Here is a 24733-nt window from a genome sequence, read left to right as displayed (position 1 = left end):
AAATGGGAAAAAAAATAAAAAATGGGAAAAAAAATAAAAAAATGGGAAAAAAAATAAAAAATGGGAAAAAAAATAAAAAATGGGAAAAAAATTAAAAATGGGAAAAAAAATAAAAAATGGGAAAAAAAATAAAAAATGGGAAAAAAAATAAAAAATGGGAAAAATCCCCCCCCAAAATTTTGAAACCCTAAAAATGGGAAAAAAAAAACCCCAAAAATGGGAAAATAAAAAATGGGAAAATCCCAAAGAATTGGAAAATTTCAAAAATGGGAAAAAAAAAAAAGGGAAAATTAAAAATGGGGGAAAATCCTAAAAAAATTTGAAGCCCTAAAAATGGGAAAAAACCAAAATGGGAAACCCAAAAAATGGGGGAAAACCCGAAAAAATTGGCAAATAAAAAATGAGAAAATCCTCAAAAAATGGGAAAATCCCCCCAAAATTGGAAACCCCAAATCGGAACCAAAAAACGGGAAAATCCCGGGAATTGGAGACCCCAAAAATGGGAAAATTCCGGGAATTGGGGACCCCAAAAATGGGAAAATTCTGGGAATTTGAAACCCCAAAAATGGGGAAATTCCGGGAATTGGGGACCCCAAAAATGGGAAAATTTCGGGAATTGGGGACCCCAAAAATGGGAAAATTCCGGGAATTGGGGACCCCAAAAATGGGAAAATCCCAAAAAACGAACCCGAAATGGCCCCGGAGCCGGAGCCGAGTTTGGGATCCCCCGGTCCCGATTTGGGATCCCCATTTTGGGATTTTGGGATTTTGGGATCCCCTTTTTTTTGGGATCATTTTTATTTGGGATCCGTTTTTGGGAATGGAATTTTTTGGGATCGGGTTTTTTCCTTTTTTTTGGGGATCATTTTTTGGCTCAATCGTTGGGATCTCATTTTTCGGGATCCGTTTTTTTGGGGGGATTTTGGGATCTTTTGTCACGATCCCATTTTTGGGATCCTTTTTTTTTTTTTTAATCCATTTTTTTTGGGATCATTTTTTTGGGATCCCATTTTTGGGGGGGGATTTTGGAATCCCTTTTTTTGGGATTCATTTTTTGGGATCTCTGTTTTTAGGATCCCTTTTTTGGGAGGGATTTTTTGGGATCATTTTTTTGGGATCCCAGATTTTGGGTGGAATTTTTGGGATTCCATTTTTTGGGGGGGAATTTGGGATTCCATTTTTTTAGGACCCTTTTTTTCCTGGGATAATTTTTAGGATCATTTTTTGGGATCCATTTTTTGGGATCCATTTTTTAGGATCCCTTTTTTGGGAGGGATTTTTTGGGATAATTTTTTTGGGATCAATTTTTGGGATCATTTTTTGGGGGGGATTTTGGGATTCCATTTTTTTAGGATCCTTTTTTTCCTGGGATCATTTTTTAGGACCATTTTTTGGGATCCCATTTTTGGGGGAGGGATTTTGGGATCCATTTTTTTGGGATTCATTTTTTTGGATTCCATTTTTTGGGATCTCTTTTTTTAGGATCCCTTTGGGGGAGGGATTTTTTTGGGGATCATTTTTTGGGGGGGAATTTGGGATTCCATTTTTTTAGGACCCTTTTTTTCCTGGGATAATTTTTAGGATCATTTTTTCGGATCCATTTTTGGGATCCATTTTTTGGGATCATTGTTTTGGATTCCATTTTTTGGGATCCCAGTTTTTTTGGGGATTTTGGGATTCCATTTTTTAGGATCTTTTTTTTCCTGGGATAATTTTTAGGATCATTTTTTGGGATCCATTTTTTGGGATCATTTTTTGGGATCCATTTTTTGGGATTATTTTTGGGATCCCATTTTTTGGGATCCATTTTTTGGGATTATTTTTGGGATCCCATTTTTTGGGATCCATTTTTTGGGATCATTTTTTTGGGATCCATTTTTTTGGGGGGATTTTTTTGGGATTTTTTCTTTTCGGGCTCCCCGATTTTGGCGCATGCGCGGGGGGCGGCGCTTTACGATGACGTAATCCCCTCACCCGAATGGGGCGTGGCTTTAAAATGACGTAACCATTACCCGCTGTGGGCGTGGCTTTGCGATGACGCAATATTAACAAAGTGGGCGTGGTTTATGCTGACGAAACCCCGCCCCTCCAGGTGTGGGCGTGGTCTGGCGCCAGGTGGGGATGGGCGTGGCCACGCGTGTGCCACGTGACGAGGGGCGGGGCCACGGGAGCGGCCCCGGAAGGAGGAGACGGGAGCGGGACAGGTGAGGGGGGAGGGGCGGGGCTGGGGGGGTCCCGGGGGGTCCCGGGGGGGGCGGGGCCGCCTGGGGAGGGGGCGGGGGGAGAGTTTGGGGGTTCGGGGGGGGTTGGGCGGCTCCCAGGTGTGGCCGGGGGGGTCCCAGGTGAGCCTGGGGGGGTTCAGGTGAATTTGGGGGGTCCCAGGTGTGTCCCGGGTGTATTTTGGGGGTCCCAGATGTATTTTGGGGGGTCCCGGGTGTGGTTTCGGGGGGTCCCAGGTGTATTTTGGGGGGTCCCGGGTGTATTTTGGGGGTCCCGGGTGTATTTTGGGGCGTCCCGGGTGTATTTTGGGGGTCCCGGGTGTATTTTGGGGGGTCCCGGGTGAATTTGGGGGGTCCCGGGTGTGGTTTCGGGGGGTCCCAGGTGTATTTCGGGGGTCCCGGGTGTATTTCGGGGGTCCCTGACGTGTCCCCGCAGCCGCAGGAGCCCCCCCAGGACCCCCCCCCATGGCCGGAGCCCCTCACCTGGCCCTGGCCCTGGCCCTGCCCTGCCTCGCCCTGGCCCAGAGTACGTACGGGGGGCTCGGGGGGGATTTGGGGGGTCCCGGGGGGGTTTGGGGGGTCCCGGGGGGGATTTGGGGGGTCCCGGGGGGGTTTGGGGGGTCCCAGGGGGGATTTGGGATGATCTGGGGGGGATTTTGGGGGTCTGGGGTGGGATTTGAGGAGACTTTGGGGGGTCCCAGGGGGATCTGGGGGGTCCCGGGGGGATTTGGGGGGTCCCGGGGGGGTTTGGGGGGGTCTCAGGGCTCATTTGGGGGGGGTCTCTCTCCACTTTCAGCGCGGGGCCGTGGCCAGGGCTCACCTGAGCGCAGGTGAAGTGGGGGGGAGGGGGGCTTTGGGGGGGTTTTGGGGGGTCCCGAGTGCTCCGGGACCCCCCCAGTGACCCCCCCGTGCCCCCCCCAGCCTCTCCCAGTGTGACCAGTAACGACTCCAGTAACGGGACCACCCCCCACGGCGGCGGGGGGGGGCTCTCGGTCAGTGGGGGGGGATCTGGGGGGTCCCGGGGGGGATCTGGGGGGTCCCTGGTGGGATTTAGGGGGGATTTGGGGGGTCCTGGGAGGATTTGGGGGGGTCCTGGGGGTTTTGGGGGGTCCCAAGTGGGGTTTAGGGGGGATTTGGGGGGTCCTGGGAGGATTTTGGGGGGGTCCTGGGGGGGTTTGGGGGGTCCCAAGTGGGGTTTAGGGAGGATTTGGGGGGGGTCCTGAGGGATTTTGGGGGTCCTTGGGAGGGTCCCTGAGGAGATTTTTGGGGCTCTTTGGGGGGATTTTGGGATCCTGGCTGGGATTTGGGGGGTTCCAGTGGGATTTGGGTTTATTTGGGGGGGGGGATTTGGGGATTTTGGGGTTCCCCTGGGGTTTGGGGGTCCCTGAGGAGTTTTAGGGCTCTTTGGGGGGGTCCTCGAGGGGATTTTTGGGGCTCTCAGACCCCTGGAGGGGTGGGGGTCTTTGGAATTCGGGGGGGGGGGTGGGGTCCCCCCCGGATTTTTTTTTTTTTTGTGATCCCCTGACGCCCCCTCCCCTTTTCTCCCCGCAGCCCGCGGGGGTCGTGGCGCTCTCGGTGGTTTTTGGGGGTCTGGGGGCTTTCGGGCTGGTGGGGCTGCTGATCGCGGCGGCGCTCAGGCTGCGCGAGAAGCGCCGCACCGAGGGCTCCTACCGACCCAGCCGCGAGGAGCTGGGAGGGGGCGCCCGGGGAGCCCCCCCGGGACCCCCCCCGCTGCGCCTGCCCCCCGAGGAGAGGCTCATCTGAGACCCCTCCCCAAATTCCGCACCGCCCGCGACCCCTCCCCGAACTTCGGGGCTCGGATGAGGCTTCGTCGGGACCACGGGGGGTCATTTTGGGGGGGGTCCTGGGGGGTCCCTGAAGGGTTGAGACCCCCCCTCTGTGACCCCTCCCCATCTTAAGGAGGGACTCGTCTGAGACCCCGCCCCAAATTCCGGATCGGCTGCGACCCCTCCCCGAAATTTGGGGCTCATTTGGGACCCCCTCCCCAAAATTCGGGTTTGGCTGAGGCTCATCCGGGCCATGGGGGTCATTTTGGGGGGGTCCTGGGGGGTCCCTGAAGGGTTGAGACCCCCCCTCTGTGACCCCTCCCCATCTTAAGGAGGGACTCGTCTGAGACCCCGCCCCAAATTCTGGATCGGCTGCGACCCCTCCCCAAAATTTGAGGCTCATTTGGGACCCCCTCCCCAAAATTCGGGTTTGGCTGAGGCTCATCCGGGCCATGGGGGTCATTTTGGGGGGGTCCTGGGGGGTCCCTGAAGGGTTGAGACCCCCCCTCTGTGACCCCTCCCCATCTTGAGAAGGGGCTCGTCTGAGACCCCGCCCCAAATTCCGGATCGGCTGCGACCCCTCCCCGAAATTTGGGGCTCATTTGGGACCCCCTCCCCAAAACTCAGGGCTCATCTTGGCCATGGGGGTCATTTTGGGGGGGCCCTGGAGGGTTGGGGACCCCCCACGAGTGGAGACCCCCCCCCCCAATTTGAGGAGAGGCTCCTCTGGGACCCCTCCCCAAAATCTGGGATCATTTGAGACCCCCCTGAAAAAAATCTGGGATCTTCTAGGATGCCCCTCCCACCAAAAAAAACCCCAACACTGGGGGTGTTTGGGGGTCCCTGGGGGGGTTTTGGGGGGTCCCGGGGGGGTTTTGGGGGGTCCCGGGGGGGTTTTGGGGGGTCCCTGGGGAGGTTTGGGTGGGGGAGGGGCGCGGCTCAAAGTTTATTTTTGGAAATAAAAGAAAAAGTTTTGGAAAAAAAAAAAAAAGAAGAAAATTCAAAAAATTCCCAGAATTCAGCCCCAAAAAATCCCTGGAATTCCCCCCCCCCCAAAATCCCTCCTAGAACCCCAAAATCCCGGAATTTTACCCCAAAATCCCTGGAATTCCACCCCGAAAATGTCCTGGAATCCCCAAAATCCCTGGAATTCCCTGAATCTCAGAGATTTCAGCCCAAAATCCCAGGAATTCGCCCCAAATCCAAACTCGATTTTCTTTACTGAGCTCCCCGAGCTGGGTAAAAATCCCGAATTTCCCAAAATTCCATCAAATTTCCCAAAATTCCATCGATTCCCCCCAAAATTCCATCGATTCCCCCCAAAATTCCATCGAATTTCCCCAAAATTCCATCGATTCCCCCCAAAATTCCATCGATTCCCCCCAAAATTCCATCGAATTTCCCAAAATTCCATCGAATTTCCCAAAATTCCATCGATTCCCCCCAAAATTCCATCGATTCCCCCCAAAATTCCATCGAATTTCCCAAAATTCCATCGAATTTCCCCAAATTTTTGGTTTTTCCTGGAATTTTCGGCACCTGTGGGAGGAAGGGAGGGGTTACTGGGGTTACTGGGGTAACCGGGAGGGGTCACTGGTGTCACTGGTGTCACTGGTGTCACTGGGAGCTGTCACTGGTGTCACTGGTGTGACTGGGAGGGGTTACTGGTGTCACTGGTGTCACTGGGAGCTGTCACTGGTGTCACTGGGAGGGGTCACTGGTGTCACTGGTGTCACTGGTGTCACTGGGAGGGGTTACTGGTGTCACTGGTGTCACTGGTGTGACTGGGAGGGGTTACTGGTGTCACTGGGAGGGGTTACTGGTGTCACTGGTGTCACTGGTGTGACTGGGAGGGGTTACTGGTGTCACTGGGAGGGGTTACTGGTGTCACTGGTGTGACTGGGATGTCTCACCTGGTGTCACTGGTGTCACTGGTGTGCCTGGGAGCCCCGGGCGCAGCCCATACTGGTGTTACTGGTGTCACTGGTGTTACTGGGAGCTGTCACTGGTGTGACTGGGATGTCTCACCTGCTGTCACTGGTGTCACTGGTGTCACTGGTGTGCCAGGGAGCCCCGGGCACGGCCCATACTGGTGTTACTGGTGTGACTGGTGTTGTTACTGGTGTTACTGGTGTCACTGGGATGTCTCACCTGGTGTCACTGGTGTCACTGGTGTCACTGGTGTGCCAGGGAGCCCCGGGCGCGGCCCATACTGGTGTTACTGGTGTGACTGGTGTTGTTACTGGTGTTACTGGTGTTACTGGTGAACTCCGAGTACGGGCGCCAGCGCGGGCACAGCAGCGACCGGTACCAGCCCCGAACCTGCAACCAAACCGGTTTGGACTGGTTTGAACTGGGAACGGACCGGTTTGGACTGGTTTGGACTGGGAACGGACTGGTTTGGACTGGTTTGCACTGGTTTGGACTGGTTTGGACCGGGGCAGTTTTGGGGCTGATTTTGGGGGGGATTTTGGGGTGAATTTGGGGTTTTTGGGGTGAATTTGGGGTTTTTGGGTACCTTGGGGTGCCCCAGGCAGTGGCACAGGAAGATCAGCAGCCCCTGGGCGGGGTTTGGGTGTCCCGGGGGGGATTTTGGGGGGGATTTTGGGGGGGATTTGGGGGATTTTGGGTGGGAATTTGGGGATTTTGGGGATTTTTGGGATCCCGGTTCCGTTTTTGGGGTGAATTTGGGGTTTTTGGGGTGAATTGGGGTGATTTTGGGTACCTTGGGGTGCCCCAGGCAGTGGCACAGGAAGATCAGCAGCCCCTGGGCGGGGTTTGGGTGTCCCGGGGGGGATTTTGGGGGGGATTTGGGGGATTTTGGGTGGGAATTTGGGGATTTTGGGGATTTTTGGGATCCCGGTTCTGTTTTTGGGGTGAATTTGGGGTTTTTGGGTACCTTGGGGTGCCCCAGGCAGTGGCACAGGAAGATCAGCAGCCCCTGGGCGGGGTTTGGGTGTCCCGGGGGGGATTTTGGGTGGGAATTTGGGGATTTTGGGGATTTTTGGGATCCCGGTTCTGTTTTTGGGGTGAATTTGGGGTTTTTGGGGTGAATTCGGGGGTTTTTGGGTACCTTGGGGTGCCCCAGGCAGTGGCACAGGAAGATCAGCAGCCCCTGGGCGGGGTTTGGGTGTCCCGGGGGGGATTTTGGGTGGGAATTTGGGGATTTTGGGGATTTTTGGGATCCCGGTTCCGTTTTTGGGGTGAATTCGGGGGTTTTTGGGTACCTTGGGGTGCCCCAGGCAGTGGCACAGGAAGATCAGCAGCCCCTGGGCGGCGTTGAGGAGGCAGAAGAGGAGGGGGAGGGGCGGGGGGGCGCTGCCGGGGGGGAGGGGCGGCCCCTCCCCCCCCGCCCAGCCCAGCCCCGCCCCCATCCCCAGAGCCCAACCCGAGCCCAGCAGGGACAGCTGGCCCAGGGATGTCACCAGCAGCACCCTGGGGACACGGAAATGTCACCTGTCACACCTGTCCTGTGTCACCTGAGTGTCACTGTCACCTGTGTCACACCTGTCCTGTGTCACCTGTGTCACCTGTGCCCCCCCCAGTGTCCCCAATCCCAGCCCAGCAGGGACAGCTGGCCCAGGGATGTCACCAGCAGCACCCTGGGGACACGGAAATGTCACCTGTGTCACACCTGTGTCACACCTGAGTGTCACTGTCACCTGTCCTGTGTCACCTGTGCCCCCCCCAGTGTCCCCAACCCGAGCCCAGCAGGGACAGCTGGCCCAGGGATGTCACCAGCAGCACCCTGGGGACATGGAAATGTCACCTGTCACACCTGTCCTGTGTCACCTGAGTGTCACTGTCACCTGTCCTGTGTCACCTGTGTCACCTGTGCCCCCCCTAGTGTCCCCAGCCCGAGCCCAGCAGGGACAGCTGGCCCAGGGATGTCACCAGCAGCACCCTGGGGACACGGAAATGTCACCTGTGTCACACCTGTCCTGTGTCACCTGTGTCACTGTCACCTGTCCTGTGTCACCTGTGCCCTCCCCAGTGTCCCCAGCCCGAGCCCAGCAGGGACAGCTGGCCCAGGGATGTCACCAGCAGCACCCTGGGGACACGGAAATGTCACCTGTGTCACACCTGTCCTGTCACCCAAGTGTCACCTGTGTCACCTGTGCCCCCCATCCCCAATACCCCTGAACCCCCAATGTCCCCCTGATGTCCCCAATCCCCCCCCAAGTCCCCCCAATGTCCCCCCGTGTCCCACCGGACCCGGCGCAGGTGTCCCATGTCCCCTCGATGTCCCCAATCCCCCCGATGTCCCCGATGTCCCTGATGTCCCGAATGTCCCCCCAGTGTCCCCCCGTGTCCCCTCATGTCCCACCGGACCCGGCGCAGGTGTCCCATGTCCGGCGTCACCTCCTGGGATTTCTGCACCAGCTTCCACAGGGTGACAACCAGGATGGCGGCGTTGGCCTGGGGACATCGGGGACAGAGGTGGCACAGGTGTGACACACACACGGCTGTCCCCAGGTGTCCCCAGGAGTCCCCAGATGTGTCCCAGGTGTGTCCCCAGGTGTCCCCAGGTGTGTCCCAGGTGTCCCCAGGTGTCCCCCCAGGTGTCCCCAGGAGTCCCCAGGTGTCCCCAGGTGTGTCCCCAGGTGTCTCAGGTGTCCCCAGGTGTCTCAGGTGTCCCCAGGTGTCCCCAGGTGTGTCTCAGGTGTCCCCAGGTATCCCCAGGTGTGTCCCAGGTGTGTCCCAGGTGTGTCCCAGGTGTGTCCCAGGTGTGTCCCAGGTGTCCCCAGGTGTCCCCAGGTGTATCTCAGGTGTCCCCAGGTGTGTCCCCAGGTGTGTCCCCAGCTGTCCCCAGGTGTGTTTCAGGTGTCCCCCCAGATGTCCCCAGATGTCCCCAGGTGTCCCCCCAGGTGTCCCCAGGTGTCCCCAGGTGTCCCCAGGTGTCCCCAGATGTCCCCAGGTGTCCCCAGGTGTCCCCAGGTGTGTCCCCAGCTGTCCCCAGCTGTCCCCAGGTGTCCCCAGGTGTCCCCATGTGTCCCCAGGCTCTCTCACCGCGGTGATGACGATGACGGGGCCCTGGAAGCTCCAGCGGAAGCCGCGCTCCAGGGACAGCCAGCAGCTGCAACGGGACTGGGGTGAACTGGGGGGACTGGGGGGACTGGGGGGACTGGGGGGACTGGGGGGACTGTTATTGATCAGCATCGGTTATTGATCAGTATCAGTTATTGATCACTATCAGTTATTGATCAGTATCGGTTATTGATCAGTATCAGTTATTGATCACTATCAGTTATTGATCAGTTATTGATCAGTATCGGTTATTGATCAGTTATTGATCACTATGGGCTATTGATCAGTATCAGTTATTGATCAGTATCGGTTATTGATCAGTTATTGATCACTATCAGTTATTGATCAGTTATTGATCAGTATCGGTTATTGATCAGTTATTGGTCACTATCAGTTATTGATCAGTATCGGTTATTGATCAGTATCAGTTATTGATCAGTTATTGATCACTATCAGTTATTGATCACTATCAGTTATTGATCAGTATCGGTTATCGATCAGTTATTGATCACTATCAGCTATTGATCAGTATCGGTTATTGATCACTATGGGTTATTGATCAGTATCGGTTATTGATCACTATCAGTTATTGATCACTATCAGTTATTGATCAGTATCGGTTATTGATCAGCTATTGATCGGTATCGGTTATCGATCAGTTATTGATCACTATCAATTATTGATCACTCACTATTGATCGGTGCCGTAGCCCTCGGGGAAGGCGGCGGCCGCCAGGGCCACCAGCAGGGCGGGGGGGCACTATTGATCACTATTGATCACTGTGGGTTATTGATCACTATTGATCACTGTGGGTTATTGATCACTATTGATCGCTGTGGGTTATTGATCACTATTGATCGCTGTGGGTTATTGATCACTATTGATCACTATGGGTTATAGATCACTATTGATCACTGTGGGTTATTGATCACTATTGATCACTGTGGGTTATTGATCACTATCGATTATTGATTACTCACTATTGATCGGTGCCGTAGCCCCCGGGGAAGGCGGCGGCCGCCAGGGCCACCAGCAGGGCGGGGGGGCCGTAGCCCAGGGCCAGCAGCAGCCGCGGGCGGAGCCAGGTGGGGACGAACACCTGGACCAGCAACACGTACAGGTGGAGCCCCTGCAGGGCCATCCAGGAGAACGCTGACAGGTAACACAGGTGTAACACCGCTGCTGTCACTGCACACAGCACCTGGGGACACACAGGTGACACAGGTGTGACACACACAGGTAACACAGGTGTGACAGGTGTGACACACACAGGTGTGACAGGTAACACAGGTGGAGCCCCTGCAGGGCCATCCAGGAGAACGCTGACAGGTAACACAGGTGTAACACTGCTGCTGTCACTGCACACAGCACCTGGGGACACACAGGTGACACAGGTGTGACACACACAGGTAACACAGGTGTGACAGGTGTGACACACACAGGTGTGACAGGTAACACAGGTGGAGCCCCTGCAGGGCCATCCAGGAGAACGCTGACAGGTAACACAGGTGTAACACCGCCGCTGTCACCGCACACAGCACCTGGGGACACACAGGTGACACACAGGTGTGACAGGTGTGACAGGTAACACAGGTGTAACACCGCTGCTGTCACCGCACACAGCACCTGGGGACACACAGGTGTGACAGGTGTGACACACACAGGTGTGACAGGTGTGACACACACAGGTGACACAGGTGACACACACAGGTAACACAGGTGTGACAGGTGTGACAGGTGTGACAGGTAACACAGGTGTAACACCGCTGCTGTCACTGCACAGAGCACCTGAGGACATCGGGGACATTGGGGAGATCAGTGGGGACACAGCACAGGTGACACAGGTCACGCACACACAGGTGACACAGGTGACACACACAGGTGACACAGGTGACACACAACACACAGAGGTGACACAGGTGACACAGGTCACGCACACACAGGTGACACAGGTGACACACACAGGTGACACAGGTGACACACAACACACAGAGGTGACACAGGTGACACAGGTCACGCACACACAGGTGACACAGGTGACACAGGTGACACACACAGAGGTGACACAGGTGACACAGGTGACACACACAGGTGACACAGGTGTGACACACACAGGTGACACACACAGGTGACACAGGTGACACAGGTGACACACACAGAGGTGACACAGGTGACACAGAGGTGACACAGGTGCAGCACCACCTGAGGGACAGCAGGACAGGGAGCCAAACTCAGCCAAAACACCGCAAAGTGACCCCAAATCCCCCCAGAATGCCCCAAAATGCCCCAAATCCCCCCAAATCCCCCCAGATCCCCCCCAAATCCCCCCCAGTCCCCCCCAGCCCCCCCAGCCCCCCTCACCGGTCTCTGGGCCCCGTCGATGCCCCCCAGGAACGCCAGGGGGCGCCTCCAAATCCCCCCAAATCCCCCCAAAATGCCCCAAAATGACCCAAATCCCCCCCAATCCCCCCCAGATCCCCCCAGCCCCCCCCCAGCTCCCCTCACCGGTCTCTGGGCCCCGTCGATGCCCCCCAGGAACGCCAGGTGCCCCCCGAGCAGGCTCAGGCTCAGGTGCAGCTGCAGCGTCCGCCGAGGCTCCCCCAGCGCCCGGCACAGGGCGAAGGTGGCGGCCGAGGCCACCAGGGCCACCACCGACACCCCCAGGGCCACCTGCGTCACCAGGTCCAGCAGCCAGTGGTCCTGGGGAGGGGGGACAGGGCTTGGGGACACCCCCGGGGACATCGGGGACACCCCTGGGGACACCCAAGGGTCACCAGGGCCACCCCGGGGTCACCAGGGCCACCCCCAGGGACACCCAAGGGACACTGGGGACACCCCAGGGCCACCCCGGGGTCATCAGGGCCACCCAAGGGACACCAGGGCCACCCCCAAGGACATCAGGGACACCAGGGCCACCCCCAGGGACACCCCCAAGGACATCAGGGACACCCCAGGGACACCCCAGGGACACCCCAGGGACACCCCAGGGACACCCCGGGGTCACCAGGGCCACCCCGGGGTCATCAGGGACACCTGAGGGACACCAGGGCCACCCCCAGGGCCACCCCCAAGGACATCAGGGACACCCCAGGGACACCCCGGGGTCACCAGGGACACCTGAGGGACACCAGGGCCACCCCCAGGGCCACCCAAGGGACACCAGGGACACCCAAGGGACACCAGGGCCACCCCCAGGGCCACCCCCAAGGACATCAGGGACACCCCGGGGTCACCAGGGCCGCTCCTGGGGTGATTTTAGGCTTATTTCAAGGACATTTTTGGGCTGGTTTTGGGTGATTTTGGGGTATTTGGGGTGATTTTGGCTGTTTTTGGGGTGATTTTGGCTGTTTTGGGGGTGATTCTGGGGTGTTTTTGGCTGTTTCTGGGTGATTCTGGGGTGTTTTTGGCTGGTTTTGGGTGATTCTGGGGTGTTTTTGGCTGTTTTTGGCTGTTTTGGGGATGATTTTGGCTGGTTTTGGGGTGTTTTTGGCTGTTTTTGGCTGTTTTTGGCTGTTTTTGGCTGTTTCGGGGTGTTTCGGGGTACCTGGATCTCGTTGAAGGCCAGCAGCACAGCGAAGCTCGTCAGGTGCTCGCAGGCGCAGACGGTGCCGGGGGGGCTCCCCGGGGGGAGGGTCCCGTTCTTGGGGGGCACCTCCCGACACCCCCTCGTGTCCCAGTGCCCCCCCTGGGGGTCCCAGAAGGCGCAGACGACCCTCCCCCCCAGTTTGGGGTCCTGGGGGAGGGGCAAGCAGGGGGTCAGGGGGGGTCTCCAGCCCCATTTTGGGGGTCCCATCCCCAATCCCGGGGGTCCCACCCCCATCCCGGGGGTCCCAGCCCCATCCCGGGGGTCCCATCCCCAATCCCGGGGGTCCCATCCCCATCCCGGGGGTCCCATCCCGGGGGTCCCATCCCCATCCCGGGGGTCCCATCCCCAATCCCGGGGGTCCCACCCCCATCCTGGGGGTCCCATCCCCATCCCGGGGGTCCCATCCCCAATTCAGGGGTCCCACCCCCATCCCGGGGGTCCCATCCCCAATTCAGGGGTCCCACCCCCATCCCGGGGGTCCCATCCCGGGGGTCCCAGCCCCAATCCCGGGGGTCCCAGCCCCATCCCGGGGGTCCCATCTCGGGGGTCCCATCCCAAATTCAGGGGTCCCAGCCCCATCCCGGGGGTCCCATCCCCAATCCCGGGGGTCCCATCCCCAATTCAGGGGTCCCATCCCCATCCCGGGGGTCCCAGCCCCAATTCAGGGGGTCCCACCCCCATCCCGGGGGTCTCTCTGACCGGCCGGGGGTGCCGGAAGCTCAGCGTGGCCGCGGGGTGGCCGCGGGGCCGGCTCGGGGTGACCACGGCGGTGGCCACGGGCGACAGGAGCCGCCAGGAGGGGGAGGGGCGGCCCCGGCGGGGGGGGCGGGGCAGGGACCCCCACCCCTCCCAGCGCAGGGGGGGAGCCCCCCCCAGGGCCTCGGGGAGCCGGGCCAGGCTCAGCAGGGCCACCAGGGCCAGCCCTGCGTGGGGACGGGACACGGGTCAGCCCAGAACGCTCCCAAAAACCCCTGGAATGACCCCAAAACCCCTGGAATGACCCCAAAACACCCCGAAATGACCCCAAAACACCCCAAAATGACCCCAAAACACCCCGAAATGACCCCAAAACACCCCAAAATTACCCCAAAACACCATGGAATGACCCAAAACACCCTGAAATGACCCAAAACACCCCAAAATGACCCCAAAACACCCCAAAATGACCCCAAAACACCCTGAAATGACCCCAAAACCCCCTGGAATGACCCCAAAATGACCCTGAAACACCCTGAAATGACCCCAAAACAGTCCCCAAACCCACCCTAAAATGACCCAAAAATCGCCCCCAAAACCACCCCAAAATCCCCTGAAATTGTCCCCGAAATGACCCGAAAATGACCCAAAAATGGCCCCAAATCCCCCCAAAATGACCCCAAATCCCCCCCAAATTGCCCCAAATCCCCCCAAAATGACCCCAAATCCCCCCAAACCCCCCCTAAAATGACCCCAAACCCCCCAAAATGACCCCAAATCCCCCCAAACCCCCCCTAAAATGACCCCAAACCCCCCAAAATGACCCCAAATCCCCCCAAAATGACCCCAAACCCCCCCGCCGCCCCGTACCGCTGTCCTGGTCCAGGGCCACCTCGGGGGGGACCTCGAGCGTCACCTCAGGGACCCCCAGGGTCACCGGGCCGGGGGGGGCCCCCCGGGACAGCGCCAGGGCCAGGGCTGGGGACACGGACAGGTGACACAGGTGACACAGGTGACACAGGTGAGACAGGTGAGACAGGTGACACAGGTGACACAGGTGACACAGGTGAGACAGGTGACACAGGTGAGACAGGTGAGACAGGTGAGACAGGTGACACAGGTGACACAGGTGAGACAGGTGACACAGGTGAGACAGGTGACACAGGTGAGACAGGTGACACAGGTGACACAGGTGACACAGGTGAGACAGGTGAAACAGGTGACACAGGTGGGACAGGTGAGACACGGCAAGTGACACAGGAGGTGACACAGGAGGTGACACGGGAGGGTCCAGCTGTGTCCCAGGTGTGTCCAGGTGCCCCCCATGAGCCCCCCAGGTGTCCCCAGGTGTCCCCAGGTGTGTTCCAGGTGTCCCCAGGTGTGTTCTGGGCGTCCCCAGGTGTCCCCAGGTGTGTTCCAAGTGTCCCCAGGTGTGTTCTGGGCGTCCCCAGGTGTCCCCAGGCGTGCTCCAGGTGTGGTCTAGACCGGGCTCTAGGCTCGGTTCTAGACTGGGTTCTAGAGCGGTTCTAGACTGGGTTCTAGAGCGGTTCTAGAACGTTCTAGAGCGGTTCTAGACTCGGTTCTAGACTCGGTTCTAGATTGGTTCTAGACTCGGTTCTAGACTCGGTTCTAGACTCGGTTCCAGACTGGGTTCCAGGTGCGTCCCCACCTGTCCCCAGGTGTGTTTGAGGGTCCCCAGGTGTTCCCAGGTGTCCCAGGTGTGTTTTTGGTGTCCCAGGTGTGTCTCAGGTGTCCCCAGGTGTCCCCAGGTGTGTCTCAGGTGTCCCCAGGTGTCCCCAGGTGTGTTTTTGGTGTCCCCAGGTGTGTCCCAGGTGTGTCCCAGGTGTGTCCCAGGTGTCCCCAGGTGTGTCCCAGGTGTCCCCAGGTGTCCCCAGGTGTCCCCAGGTGTGTCCCCAGGTGTGTCCCAGGTGTCCCAGGTGTGTTTTTGATGTCCCAGGTGTGTTTTTGGTGTCCCCAGGTATGTTTTTGATGTCCCAGGTGTGTTTTTGATGTCCCAGGTGTGTTTTTGGTGTCCCCAGGTGTCCCCAGGTGTCCCCAGGTGCGTTACCTGTCCCAGGTGTGTTTTAGGTGTCCCCAGGTGTGTGTTTGCTGTCCCCAGGTGTGTCCCAGGTGTCCCCAGGTGTCCCCAGGTGTGTCCCAGGTGTGTTTTTGGTGTCCCAGGTGTGTTTTTGGTGTCCCCAGGTGTGTTTTTGGTGTCCCCAGGTGTCCCCAGGTGCGTTACCTGTCCCAGGTGTGCTGATGTTGGTGGCTGTCCCCGCCGGCAGCCGCGTCCCCGCCGCTCTCAGCAGCTCCTCGGTGACGGCCAGCAGCGCCGAGAGGAGCCGGGGCGGGAGAGGGGAACCTGCCAGGACCTGGGAGACCACGCTGAGCAGCTCCTGGGGACCCAAAACAGCCCAAAATCACCCCAAAATCACCCAAAATCACCCCAAAACAGCCCAAAATCACCCCAAAATCACCCCAAAACAGCCCAAAATCACCCCAAAATCACCCCAAATCACCACAAAACAGCCCAAAACCGCCCCAAACAGCCCAAAACCGCCCAAAACAGCCCAAAATCACCCCAAAATCACCCAAAATCACCCCAAAACAGCCCAAAATCACCCCAAAATCACACCAAAACAGCCCAAAATCACCCCAAAATCACCCCAAAACCGCCCAAAATCACCCCAAAATCACCCCAAATCACCCCAAAACAGCCCAAAACAGCCCAAAATCACCCCAAAACCGCCCAAAATCACCCCAAAATCACCCCAAATCACCCCAAAACAGCCCAAAATCACCCCAAAACCGCCCAAAATCACCCCAAAATCACCCCAAAACAGCCCCAAATCACCCCAAATCCTGCCAGGACCTGGGAGACCACACCGAGCAGCTCCTGGGGACCCAAAACCGCCCAAAATCACCCAAAATCACCCCAAAACTGCCCAAAATCACCCCAAAATCACCCCAAAACCGCCCAAAATCACCCCAAAATCACCCCAAATCCTGCCAGGACCTGGGAGACGACACTGAGCAGCTCCTGGGGACCCAAAACTGCCAAAAACTGCCCCAAAAATATCCCCAACCCCCCCCAGGACCCCCCAAACCCCCCCAGGACCCCCCAAAACCCCTCCAGGATCCCCCAAAACCCCCCCAGGACCCCCCAAAGCCCCCCCAGGACCCCCCAAACCCCTCCAGGACCCCCAAAACCCCCCCAGGACCCCCCAAACCCCTCCAGGACCCCCAAACCCCCCCAGGACCCCCCAAACCTGCAGGACGCTCAGGGGGTCACGCCCCCCCCTCAATTCCTCCGAAATCCGGGTCAGGGTCTCCCGCAAATCACAGCCCTGGGGGGAGGGGGAGGGGTCAGAGGGACCCCCCCAAATCCCTGAGACCCCCCCCAAATCCCTGAGACCCCCCCAAATCCCCCAGACCCCCCCCAAATCCCTGAGACCCCCCCAAATCCCCCAGACCCCCCCCAAAATCCCTGAGACCCCCCCAGACCCCCCCCAAATCCCTGAGACCCCCCCCAAATCCCCCAGACCCCCCCCCCCAAAATTTGGGGTCCCCAAAACCCTTCGGGACCCCCCCGGAATTGGGGGAAATTCCCCTCCCCCACCCCCCCCCTCCAGGGGCTCGCTCAGATTTTGGGACCCCTCCCCAAATTTGGGGCCCCCCCCTCCCCCCCTCACCTCGTCCTGGCCGCAGATTTCGGGGGGCACCGGCACCGCTGGGGGGGGAACCCCAAAAGTTGAAGGAAATTTTTGGGGGAATTTGGGGCTTTTTTGGGATTTTGGGGGATTTTTTGGGAATTTTGGGATTTTTGGGGGGATTTTTGGGGGGATTTTTGGGATTTTTGGGGTCCAGGGGAAAAGTTTTGGGGAATCTCGATGGGATTTTGGGAGGTTCTGGGGTTTTTGGGGCTTTTTTGGGATTTTGGGGATTTTTGGGGCTTTTTTGGGATTTTGGGGGGAATTTGGGGCTTTTTTGGGATTTTGGGGGATTTTTTGGGATTTTTTGGGATTTTGGGGGATTTTTTGGGGTTGGGGTTAATTTGGGGAGGGGTCTCACCCGGGGGTCCCTCCCGGGGGGGGATTTGGGGTCGGTTTTGGGGGTTTTGGGGCAGATTTTGGGGGGATTTTGGGGGAATTTTGGGGGGGATTTTGGGGGCCTTTTTGGGGCTGATTTTTGGGATTTTGGGGGGGATTTGGGGGAGGATTTTGGGGGGGATTTTTGGGGGGGATTTTGGGGGGATTTTGGGGGGGATTTTGGGGCCGATTTGGGGGGCATTTTTGGGATTTTGGGGGGGATTTTGGGGGGGATTTTGGGGCTGATTTTTGGGATTTTGGGGGGGATTTTGGGGGGGATTTGGGGGGGATTTTGGGGGGGATTTTGGGGCTGATTTTTGGGATTTTTGGGGGGGATTTTGGGGGGATTTTTGGGATTTTGGGGGGGATTTTGGGGCTGATTTTGGGGGGGATTTTTGGGATTTTGGGGCTGATTTTGGGGGGGATTTTTGGGATTTTGGGGGGGATTTTGGGGGGGATTTTTGGGGAATTTGGGGAGGGGGTCTCACCTGGACACCCCTCGGGCCCCGGGGGTCCCCGGCCGGGGGGGGGACAGTGACACTCGAAGCTCCCGGGGGTGTTGAGGCACACGGAGCCCCCCCCGCACAGCCCCTCCCCCACCTCCGAGCACTCGTCCACATCTGGGGGGGAGGGGCGGGGTCAGGGGGGGCCCGAATTGGGGGAGACCCCCCCGAGACCCCCCCCGAGACCCCCCCGAATTGGGGGAGACCCCCCCGAGACCCCCCCCGATCCCGGGATGGGAGGGGGAGGGGATTTGGGGGGATTTTTGGGGTTTTTTGGGGGGATTTTTGGGGTTTTTTGGGGGGATTTTTGGGGTTTTTTGGGGGGATTTTTGGGGTTTTTTGGGGGGGATTTTGGGGGAGATTTTGGGATTTCTTTGGGAATTTTAGGGGGGAAATTTTGGGATTTGTGGGGGAATTTTTGGGGGGAATTTGGGGGATTTTTTGGGAATTTTGTGGGGGAATTTTGGGATTTTTCTGGGGGGATTTTCAGGTGGGATTTTTGGCATTTCTTCGGGAATTTTTGGGGTGTTTTGGGTGGGAATTTTTGGGATTTGTTTCGGAGTTTTTTGGGGAATTTTCGGGTGGATTTTTGGGATTTGTTTGGAGATTTTTGGGTGGGAATTTTAGGATTTGTTTGGGATTTCTTCGGGAATTTGGGGTGGGAATTTTGGGGCTTTTTGGGAATTTTTGGGATCTTTTGGGTAGGATCTTTTGGGATTTGTTTTGGAATTTTTGGGTGGATTTTTGGGATTTCTTCGGGAATTTTTTGGGAATTTTAGGTGAGAATTTTGGGACTTTTTGGGAATTTTTGGGGTGTTTTAGGTGGGAATTTTGGGATTTGTTTCGGAATTTTTGGGGGAATTTTTGGGTGGATTTTTGGGATTTCTTCGGGAATTTTTGGGGAATTTTAGGTGAGAATTTTGGGGCTTTTGGGGAATTTTTGGGGTGTTTGGGGTGAGAATTTTGGGACTTTTTGGGGAATTTTTTGTGGCATTTTTTTCCCTTCATTTCCAGGAACCTCCCCCCCCCACCCCCCTCCCCCCCTCCCCCCCCACCGGCTCCCCCTGGCAATTTTTCCCATTTTCCCCGTTTTTTGGGGTCGTTTTCCCCCCGTTTCGGGGGCGTCTCTGACCTTGGCAGTGCAGGGGGGGGGTCCCGGCCTGGGGGGGGGTCCCGGCCTGGGGGGGGGTCCCGGCCTGGGGGGGGGTCCCGGCTCTGTAGCCGCCGTTGCAGACGCAGCCGAACCCCCCCTCGGTGTTGTTGCAGCTCTGCTGGGGGGGGCAGGGCGGGGGCCCCTCCCCCACGCACTCGTTGATGTCTGGGGGGGGGGGGGAGGGGAGGTTGGAGACCCCCCCCCCCCAAAAAAATGGGGGCCTCCCCTCCCCCCACCCCAATTCATCCACGGGGAGGGGGGGACCCCAAAATTCAGCGCTGGGCCCCTCCCAGTTCATCCCAGTTCGTCCCAGTTCATCCCAGTTCCACTCCCAGTTCATCCCAGTCCATCCCAGTTCATCCCAATCCGTCCCAGTTCGTCCCAGTTCATCCCAGTTCCACTCCCAGCCCCTCCCAGTCCATCCCAGTCCATCCCAGTGCTCCCAGTTCTCATTATCCCACTCCCAGTTCATCCCAGCTCCATTCCCAGTCCCTCCCAGTTCATCCCAGTTCCACTCCCAGTTCATCCCAGTCCATCCCAGTTCATCCCAGTCCATCCCAGTTCTCATTATCCCACTCCCAGTCCCTCCCAGTTCCATTCCCAGTCCCTCCCAGCTCATCCCAGTGCTCCCAGTCCCCATTATCCAATTCCCAGTCCCTCCCAGTCCCTCCCAGTCCCCCCAGTTACCCTGGCAGTGTCACCCCCAGTCCCCCCCGTTACCCTGGCAGTGTCCCCCTGGCAGTGTCACCCCCAGTGTCCCCCCAATGTTACCCCCATTACCCTGGCAGTGTCACCCCCCGTTACCCTGGCAGTGTCCCCCCCAGTGTCACCCCCAATGTCCCCCCCGTTACCCTGGCAGTGTCCCCCCAATGTCACCCCCAATGTCACCCCCCCGTTACCCTGGCAGTGTCACCCCCAGTGTCACCCTCAGTGTCCCCCCCAATGTCACCCCAATGTCCCCCCCGTTACCCTGGCAGTGTCACCCCTGGCAGTGTCACCCCAGTGTCCCCCCAGTGTCACCCCCGTTACCCTGGCAGTGTCACCCCCAATGTCACCCCAATGTCACCCCCCCGTTACCCTGGCAGTGTCACCCCCAATGTCACCCCAATGTCACCCCCCCGTTACCCTGGCAGTGTCACCCCCAGTGTCACCCCCCCGTTACCCTGGCAGTGTCCCCCCAATGTCACCCCAATGTCACCCCAATGTCACCCCAATGTCACCCCAATGTCACCCCCCCGTTACCCTGGCAGTGTCCCCCCAGTGTCCCCCCAGTGTCCCCCAGTGTCCCCCCCGTTACCCTGGCAGTGTCCCCCCTGGCAGTGTCACCCCTGGCAGTGTCACCCCCGTTACCCTGGCAGTGTCACCCCAGTTACCCTGGCAGTGTCCCCCCAATGTCACCCCAATGTCACCCCCCCGTTACCCTGGCAGTGTCACCCCCAGTGTCACCCCCCCGTTACCCTGGCAGTGTCACCCCCAATGTCACCCCAATGTCACCCCCCCGTTACCCTGGCAGTGTCACCCCCAGTGTCACCCCCCCGTTACCCTGGCAGTGTCCCCCCAATGTCACCCCAATGTCACCCCAATGTCACCCCAATGTCACCCCAATGTCACCCCCCCGTTACCCTGGCAGTGTCCCCCCAGTGTCCCCCCAGTGTCCCCCAGTGTCCCCCCCGTTACCCTGGCAGTGTCCCCCCTGGCAGTGTCACCCCTGGCAGTGTCACCCCCGTTACCCTGGCAGTGTCACCCCAGTTACCCTGGCAGTGTCCCCCCAATGTCACCCCAATGTCACCCCCCCGTTACCCTGGCAGTGTCACCCCCAGTGTCACCCCCCCGTTACCCTGGCAGTGTCCCCCCAATGTCACCCCAATGTCACCCCAATGTCACCCCAATGTCACCCCAATGTCACCCCAATGTCACCCCCCCGTTACCCTGGCAGTGTCCCCCCAGTGTCACCCCAGTGTCCCCCCAGTGTCACCCCCGTTACCCTGGCAGTGTCCCCCCAGTGTCACCCCAGTGTCCCCCCAGTGTCACCCCCGTTACCCTGGCAGTGTCCCCCCAATGTCACCCCAATGTCCCCCCCGTTACCCTGGCAGTGCCTCTCCCAGGGCTGCTCCCGGTCCCAGGGGGGTCCCTCGAATCCGGGGGGGCAGCGGCAGTGGGAGGAGTTCAGGGGGTGGGGGCACAAATCCTGTCCTGGGGGGGCCGGGGGTCAGAGATTTCCAAAAAAATACCCAAAATCCATCCCCAAAAATACCCAAAAAATCCCAAAATTCATCCCCAAAAACCCAAAATCCCCAAAAATCCCAAAATCCCTCCCCAAAATCCCAAAATCCCTCCCCAAAAATCCCCAGATCCCAAAATCCATCCCCAAAAATCCCAAAACCCCAAAATCCATCCCCAAAAATCCCAAAATCCCTCCCCAAAAATCCCCAGATCCCAAAATCCATCCCCAAAAATCCCAAAACCCCAAAATCCATCCCCAAAAATCCCAAAATCCCTCCCCAAACAATCCCAAAATCCATCCCCAAATCCCAAAAATCCCCAAATCCCCAAAAATCCCCAAAATCCACCCCCCAAAATCCCAAAATCCATCCCCAAATCCCAAAAAATCTGAAATCCATCCCCAAAAAACCCCAAAATAAAAAAAAAATCCCAAAAAATCCCCCAAATCCCCCAACCCCTCCCAAAACCCCCCAAAAACCCCAAATCCTTCCCCAGAACCCCAAATTCTTCCCCAAATTCCCCCCAAAAACCCCAAATTCCCCCCAAAAAACCCCAAATTTCCTCCCCAAAACCCCAAATTCTTCCCCAAATCCGCCCCAAAACCCCAATCTTTCCCCCCAAACCCCAAATTTTCCTCCCCAAAAACCCCAAATCTCCCCAAAAGCCCCAAATTCTTCCCCCCAAACCCCAAATTTCCTCCCCAAAACCCCAAATTCTTCCCCAAATCCGCCCCAAAACCCCAATTTTTCCCCCCAAACCCCAAATTTTCCTCCCCAAAAACCCCAAATCCCCCCCCAAAAGCCCCAAATTCCCCCCAAATTCCCCCCAAAACCCCAAATTCTCCCCCCAAAAACCCCAAATTCCCCCCAAATTCTCCCCCCAATTCCCCCCAAAACCCCAAATTCTCCCCCCAAAAACCCCAAATTCCCCCCAAATTCCCCCCAAAACCCCAAATCTCCCCAAAAGCCCCAAATTCTTCCCCAAATTCCCCCCCCAAAACCCCAAATTCCCCCCAATTCCCCCCAAAACCCCAAATTCCCCCCAATTCCCCCCAAATTCCCCCCAATTCCCCCCAAATTCCCCCCAATTCCCCCCAAATTCCCCAAATTCCCCCCAAATTCCCCCCAATTCCCCCCAAATTCCCCCCAATTCCCCCCAAATTCCCCAAATTCCCCCCAAATTCCCCCCAATTCCCTCCAAATTCCCCCCAATTCCCCCCAAATTCTCCCCAATTCCCCCCAATTCCCCCAAATTCCCCCCAAATTCCCCCCAATTCCCCCAATTCCCCCAAATTCCCCCCAATTCCCCCCAAATTCCCCCCAATTCCCCCCAAATTCCCCCAATTCCCCCCAAATTCCCCCCAATTCCCCCCAAATTCCCCCAATTCCCCCCAATTCCCCCAAATTCCCCCCAAATTCCCCCCAATTCCCCCCAAATTCCCCCAATTCCCCCCAATTCCCCCAAATTCCCCCCAAATTCCCCCAATTCCCCCCGGCCCCCCCCATCCTCACCGGCCGCGGGGGGGGAGGGGCCGAGCGCTCCCAGGACGAGCCCAACGAGCCCTGGGGGGGGGGGGGGGGAGGGGGGGCGGAAATGGGGGAGGGGGGAGGGGGAGGGGGGGAAGGGGGAGCTGTGAAATTTTGGGGGGGTGGGGGATGGGCAGCCCCCCCCCTCCCCCACTCCCAGTTCAAACTGGGCCCGACTGGGAGCGCGCCCCTCCCCCAACCCGTTGAGACCCTCCCCCCCCCCTCACTCGATTTTTGGGGGGGGGGGGTAGTGACGTCACAACCCCATTTCCGCCCCCCCCCCCAAAGTTTTGGGTCAGAACCTTCCCCCTCCCCCACCCCAAAATCCTCCCCCAGTTCCTCCCAGTGCCCCAAACTGGGAGCCGCCCCTCCCCCCACTTCCCCTTCCAGGCGTGGGAAACAAACGCGGGGGGGGGAGGGGGGAGGGGGGAGGGGGGAGGGGGGAGGGGGGAGGGGGGAGGGGCCCCCCCAAAAAAAATCCGGGGTGGGGGGAGGGGCCCCCCCCAAAAAAAACCCCAAAAACCAAAGCGGGGAAACTGAGGCACGGCCGGGGGGGGGAGAGGCGGGAACCGTTATTTGGGGGGGGCGGGGAAGGGGTCCCAAATATTCGGGAATTCCACCCAAAACTGGGGGAAACTGAGGCACGGGGAGGTTTTTTTGGGGATTTTTTGGGGTTTTTGGGATATTGCAGAATTTTTTTTATGACATTTTTGGGCTTTTCTGGGATTTTTCCGAATTCCCGGGCGGATTTTGGGGATTTTTTTGGGGGGTCCCGACCCGGGCGGGTTTTGGGGGGGGGGTCCCGGGGGAGATTTTGGGGATTTTTTCGGGACTTTTGGGACTTTTTTAGAGAAATTTTTGGTTTTTCGGGGAGGTCCCGGGGCGGTTTTGGGGATTTTTGGGGCAGATTTTGATTTTTTGGGGGGTCCCGGGTTGGATTTTGGGGAATTTCGGGAATTTTCGGGGGGATCCCGGAGCCATTTTTGGGGATTTCTGGAATTTTTTGTTTTTTCGGGGGTTCCCGGGGCGATTTTTGGGGCTTCTTTAGAGAATTTTTGATTTTTGGGGGGGTCCCGAGGAGGATTTCGGGGGATTTTGGGGCAGATTTTGGTTTTTTGGGGGGTCCCGGGGAGGATTTTGTGGATTTTTTTTGTTTTTTGGGGGGTCCCGGGGTCATTTTTGGGGGATTTCGGGAATTTTTGGGGGGTCCCGGGGCGGTTTTGGGGCGGATTTTGGGGCTCTCTGGGGGTTTTTTGGGGGGTCCCACCCCGGGCGGGTTTTGGGGGGGTCCCGGGTTGGATTTTGGGGGGATTTCGGGGGTTTTGGGGCCGTTTTGGGGGGGTTTTGGGGGGTCCCGCTCTCACCGAGGCTCCCGGCGAATCCCATCGCGAGCGGGGCGGGGCCGAGGGGGCGGGGCCTGAGCGGGCGGGGCCGCGATTCGCGCCCTTGGGGGCGTGGCTTCACCGGGGGGGCGTGGTTTAACGCGGGCACGGGTTAAATGAGGGGGCGTGGCTTACCGAGGGGGCGTGGCCACGGCGGCCCCGCTGGTTTTGGTGGCCCCGGGGTCCCTTTGGTGGCCCCTGGGGTGGCCCCGGTGGCTTTTGGTGGCCCCGGGGTCCCCCGTGCCCCGTTTTTGGGGACATTTCGGGAGGGTTTGGGGACATTTGGGGAGAGGGACGATTTGGGGACACTGCAGGGACGCTGTGGGGACAGTTCCAGGCCTGGGGACACTTTGGGGACACTTTAGGGACACTTTGGGGACACTTTGGGGACAGTGCCACCCCCAGGGACGCTTTGGGGACACTTTGGGGACAGTGCCACCCCCAGGGACGCTTTGGGGACACTTTGGGGGCACTTTGGGCACCGAGACACTTTAAGGACGCTTTGAGGACACTCTAGGGACATTTTGGGGACACTTTGGGAG

The 24733-nt window shown here is 58.2% G+C and overlaps 2 protein-coding genes across 4 annotated transcripts; one reads left to right on the top strand and one right to left on the bottom strand.

Moving 5' to 3' along the window:
* The first annotated feature begins 1398 nt into the window (after positions 1-1398).
* Positions 1399-4804, top strand: CRB3 (crumbs cell polarity complex component 3). Its single transcript, XM_086871293.1, has 4 exons — positions 1399-2204; positions 2656-2745; positions 3141-3211; positions 3771-4804. The coding sequence occupies exons 2-4, from the start codon at positions 2685-2687 to the stop codon at positions 3981-3983; spliced, it is 345 nt and encodes a 114-aa protein (XP_086727419.1). The 5' UTR covers positions 1399-2204; positions 2656-2684; the 3' UTR covers positions 3984-4804.
* A 403-nt stretch (positions 4805-5207) lies between these two features.
* LOC147647603 (adhesion G protein-coupled receptor E5-like) lies at positions 5208-24613 on the bottom strand. Of its 3 annotated transcripts, XM_086871289.1 has the most exons (18): positions 24174-24230; positions 22795-22845; positions 21146-21253; positions 19040-19225; positions 17893-18024; positions 17009-17046; positions 16586-16663; positions 15559-15712; positions 14187-14294; positions 13320-13543; positions 12579-12767; positions 11540-11734; positions 10015-10235; positions 9017-9083; positions 8334-8425; positions 7234-7441; positions 6158-6328; positions 5208-5545 (listed from the first exon to the last, which is right to left on the bottom strand). In XM_086871289.1, exons 1-17 carry the CDS (start codon positions 24193-24195, stop codon positions 6182-6184), a joined length of 2220 nt encoding a protein of 739 aa, XP_086727415.1. In that variant the 5' UTR covers positions 24196-24230; the 3' UTR covers positions 5208-5545; positions 6158-6181. The 3 variants fall into 3 exon arrangements, with proteins under 3 accessions (XP_086727415.1, XP_086727417.1, XP_086727416.1); XM_086871291.1 differs by lacking the exons at positions 5208-5545; positions 6158-6328; positions 7234-7441 and adding an exon at positions 7633-7754 and having other exon boundaries at positions 24174-24613; XM_086871290.1 differs by lacking the exons at positions 5208-5545; positions 6158-6328; positions 7234-7441 and adding an exon at positions 7761-8057 and having other exon boundaries at positions 24174-24613.
* Positions 24614-24733: the final 120 nt, after the last annotated feature.

This window comes from Cyanistes caeruleus, chromosome 35 (genome assembly GCF_971803275.1).
Source record: "Cyanistes caeruleus chromosome 35, bCyaCae1.hap1.1, whole genome shotgun sequence".
In the NCBI taxonomy this organism is placed as follows: domain Eukaryota; kingdom Metazoa; phylum Chordata; class Aves; order Passeriformes; family Paridae; genus Cyanistes; species Cyanistes caeruleus.
Note: the sequence above shows the minus strand (reverse complement) of the source record. Positions and strands in the feature narration are given on the sequence as shown.

What these genes read in the sequence shown, in the direction of transcription:
- LOC147647603 (XM_086871289.1), bottom strand. Translation starts at nt 24,195, where the DNA reads ATGGGATTCGCCGGGAGCCTCG. An exon ending in CCCCTCCCCCCCCGCGGCCG is followed by an intron (nt 21,254 to 22,794) that starts GTGAGGATGGGG and finishes CGGCCCCCCCAG; the next exon opens with GACAGGATTTGTGCCCCCAC. An exon ending in GGCCCTGGACCAGGACAGCG is followed by an intron (nt 13,544 to 14,186) that starts GTACGGGGCGGC and finishes GTCCCCACGCAG; the next exon opens with GGCTGGCCCTGGTGGCCCTG.
- CRB3 (XM_086871293.1), top strand. Translation starts at nt 2,685, where the DNA reads ATGGCCGGAGCCCCTCACCTGGCCCTGGCCCTGGCCCTGCCCTGCCTC. An exon ending in CTGCCTCGCCCTGGCCCAGA is followed by an intron (nt 2,746 to 3,140) that starts GTACGTACGGGG and finishes TGCCCCCCCCAG; the next exon opens with CCTCTCCCAGTGTGACCAGT. An exon ending in GCGGCGGGGGGGGGCTCTCG is followed by an intron (nt 3,212 to 3,770) that starts GTCAGTGGGGGG and finishes TTCTCCCCGCAG; the next exon opens with CCCGCGGGGGTCGTGGCGCT.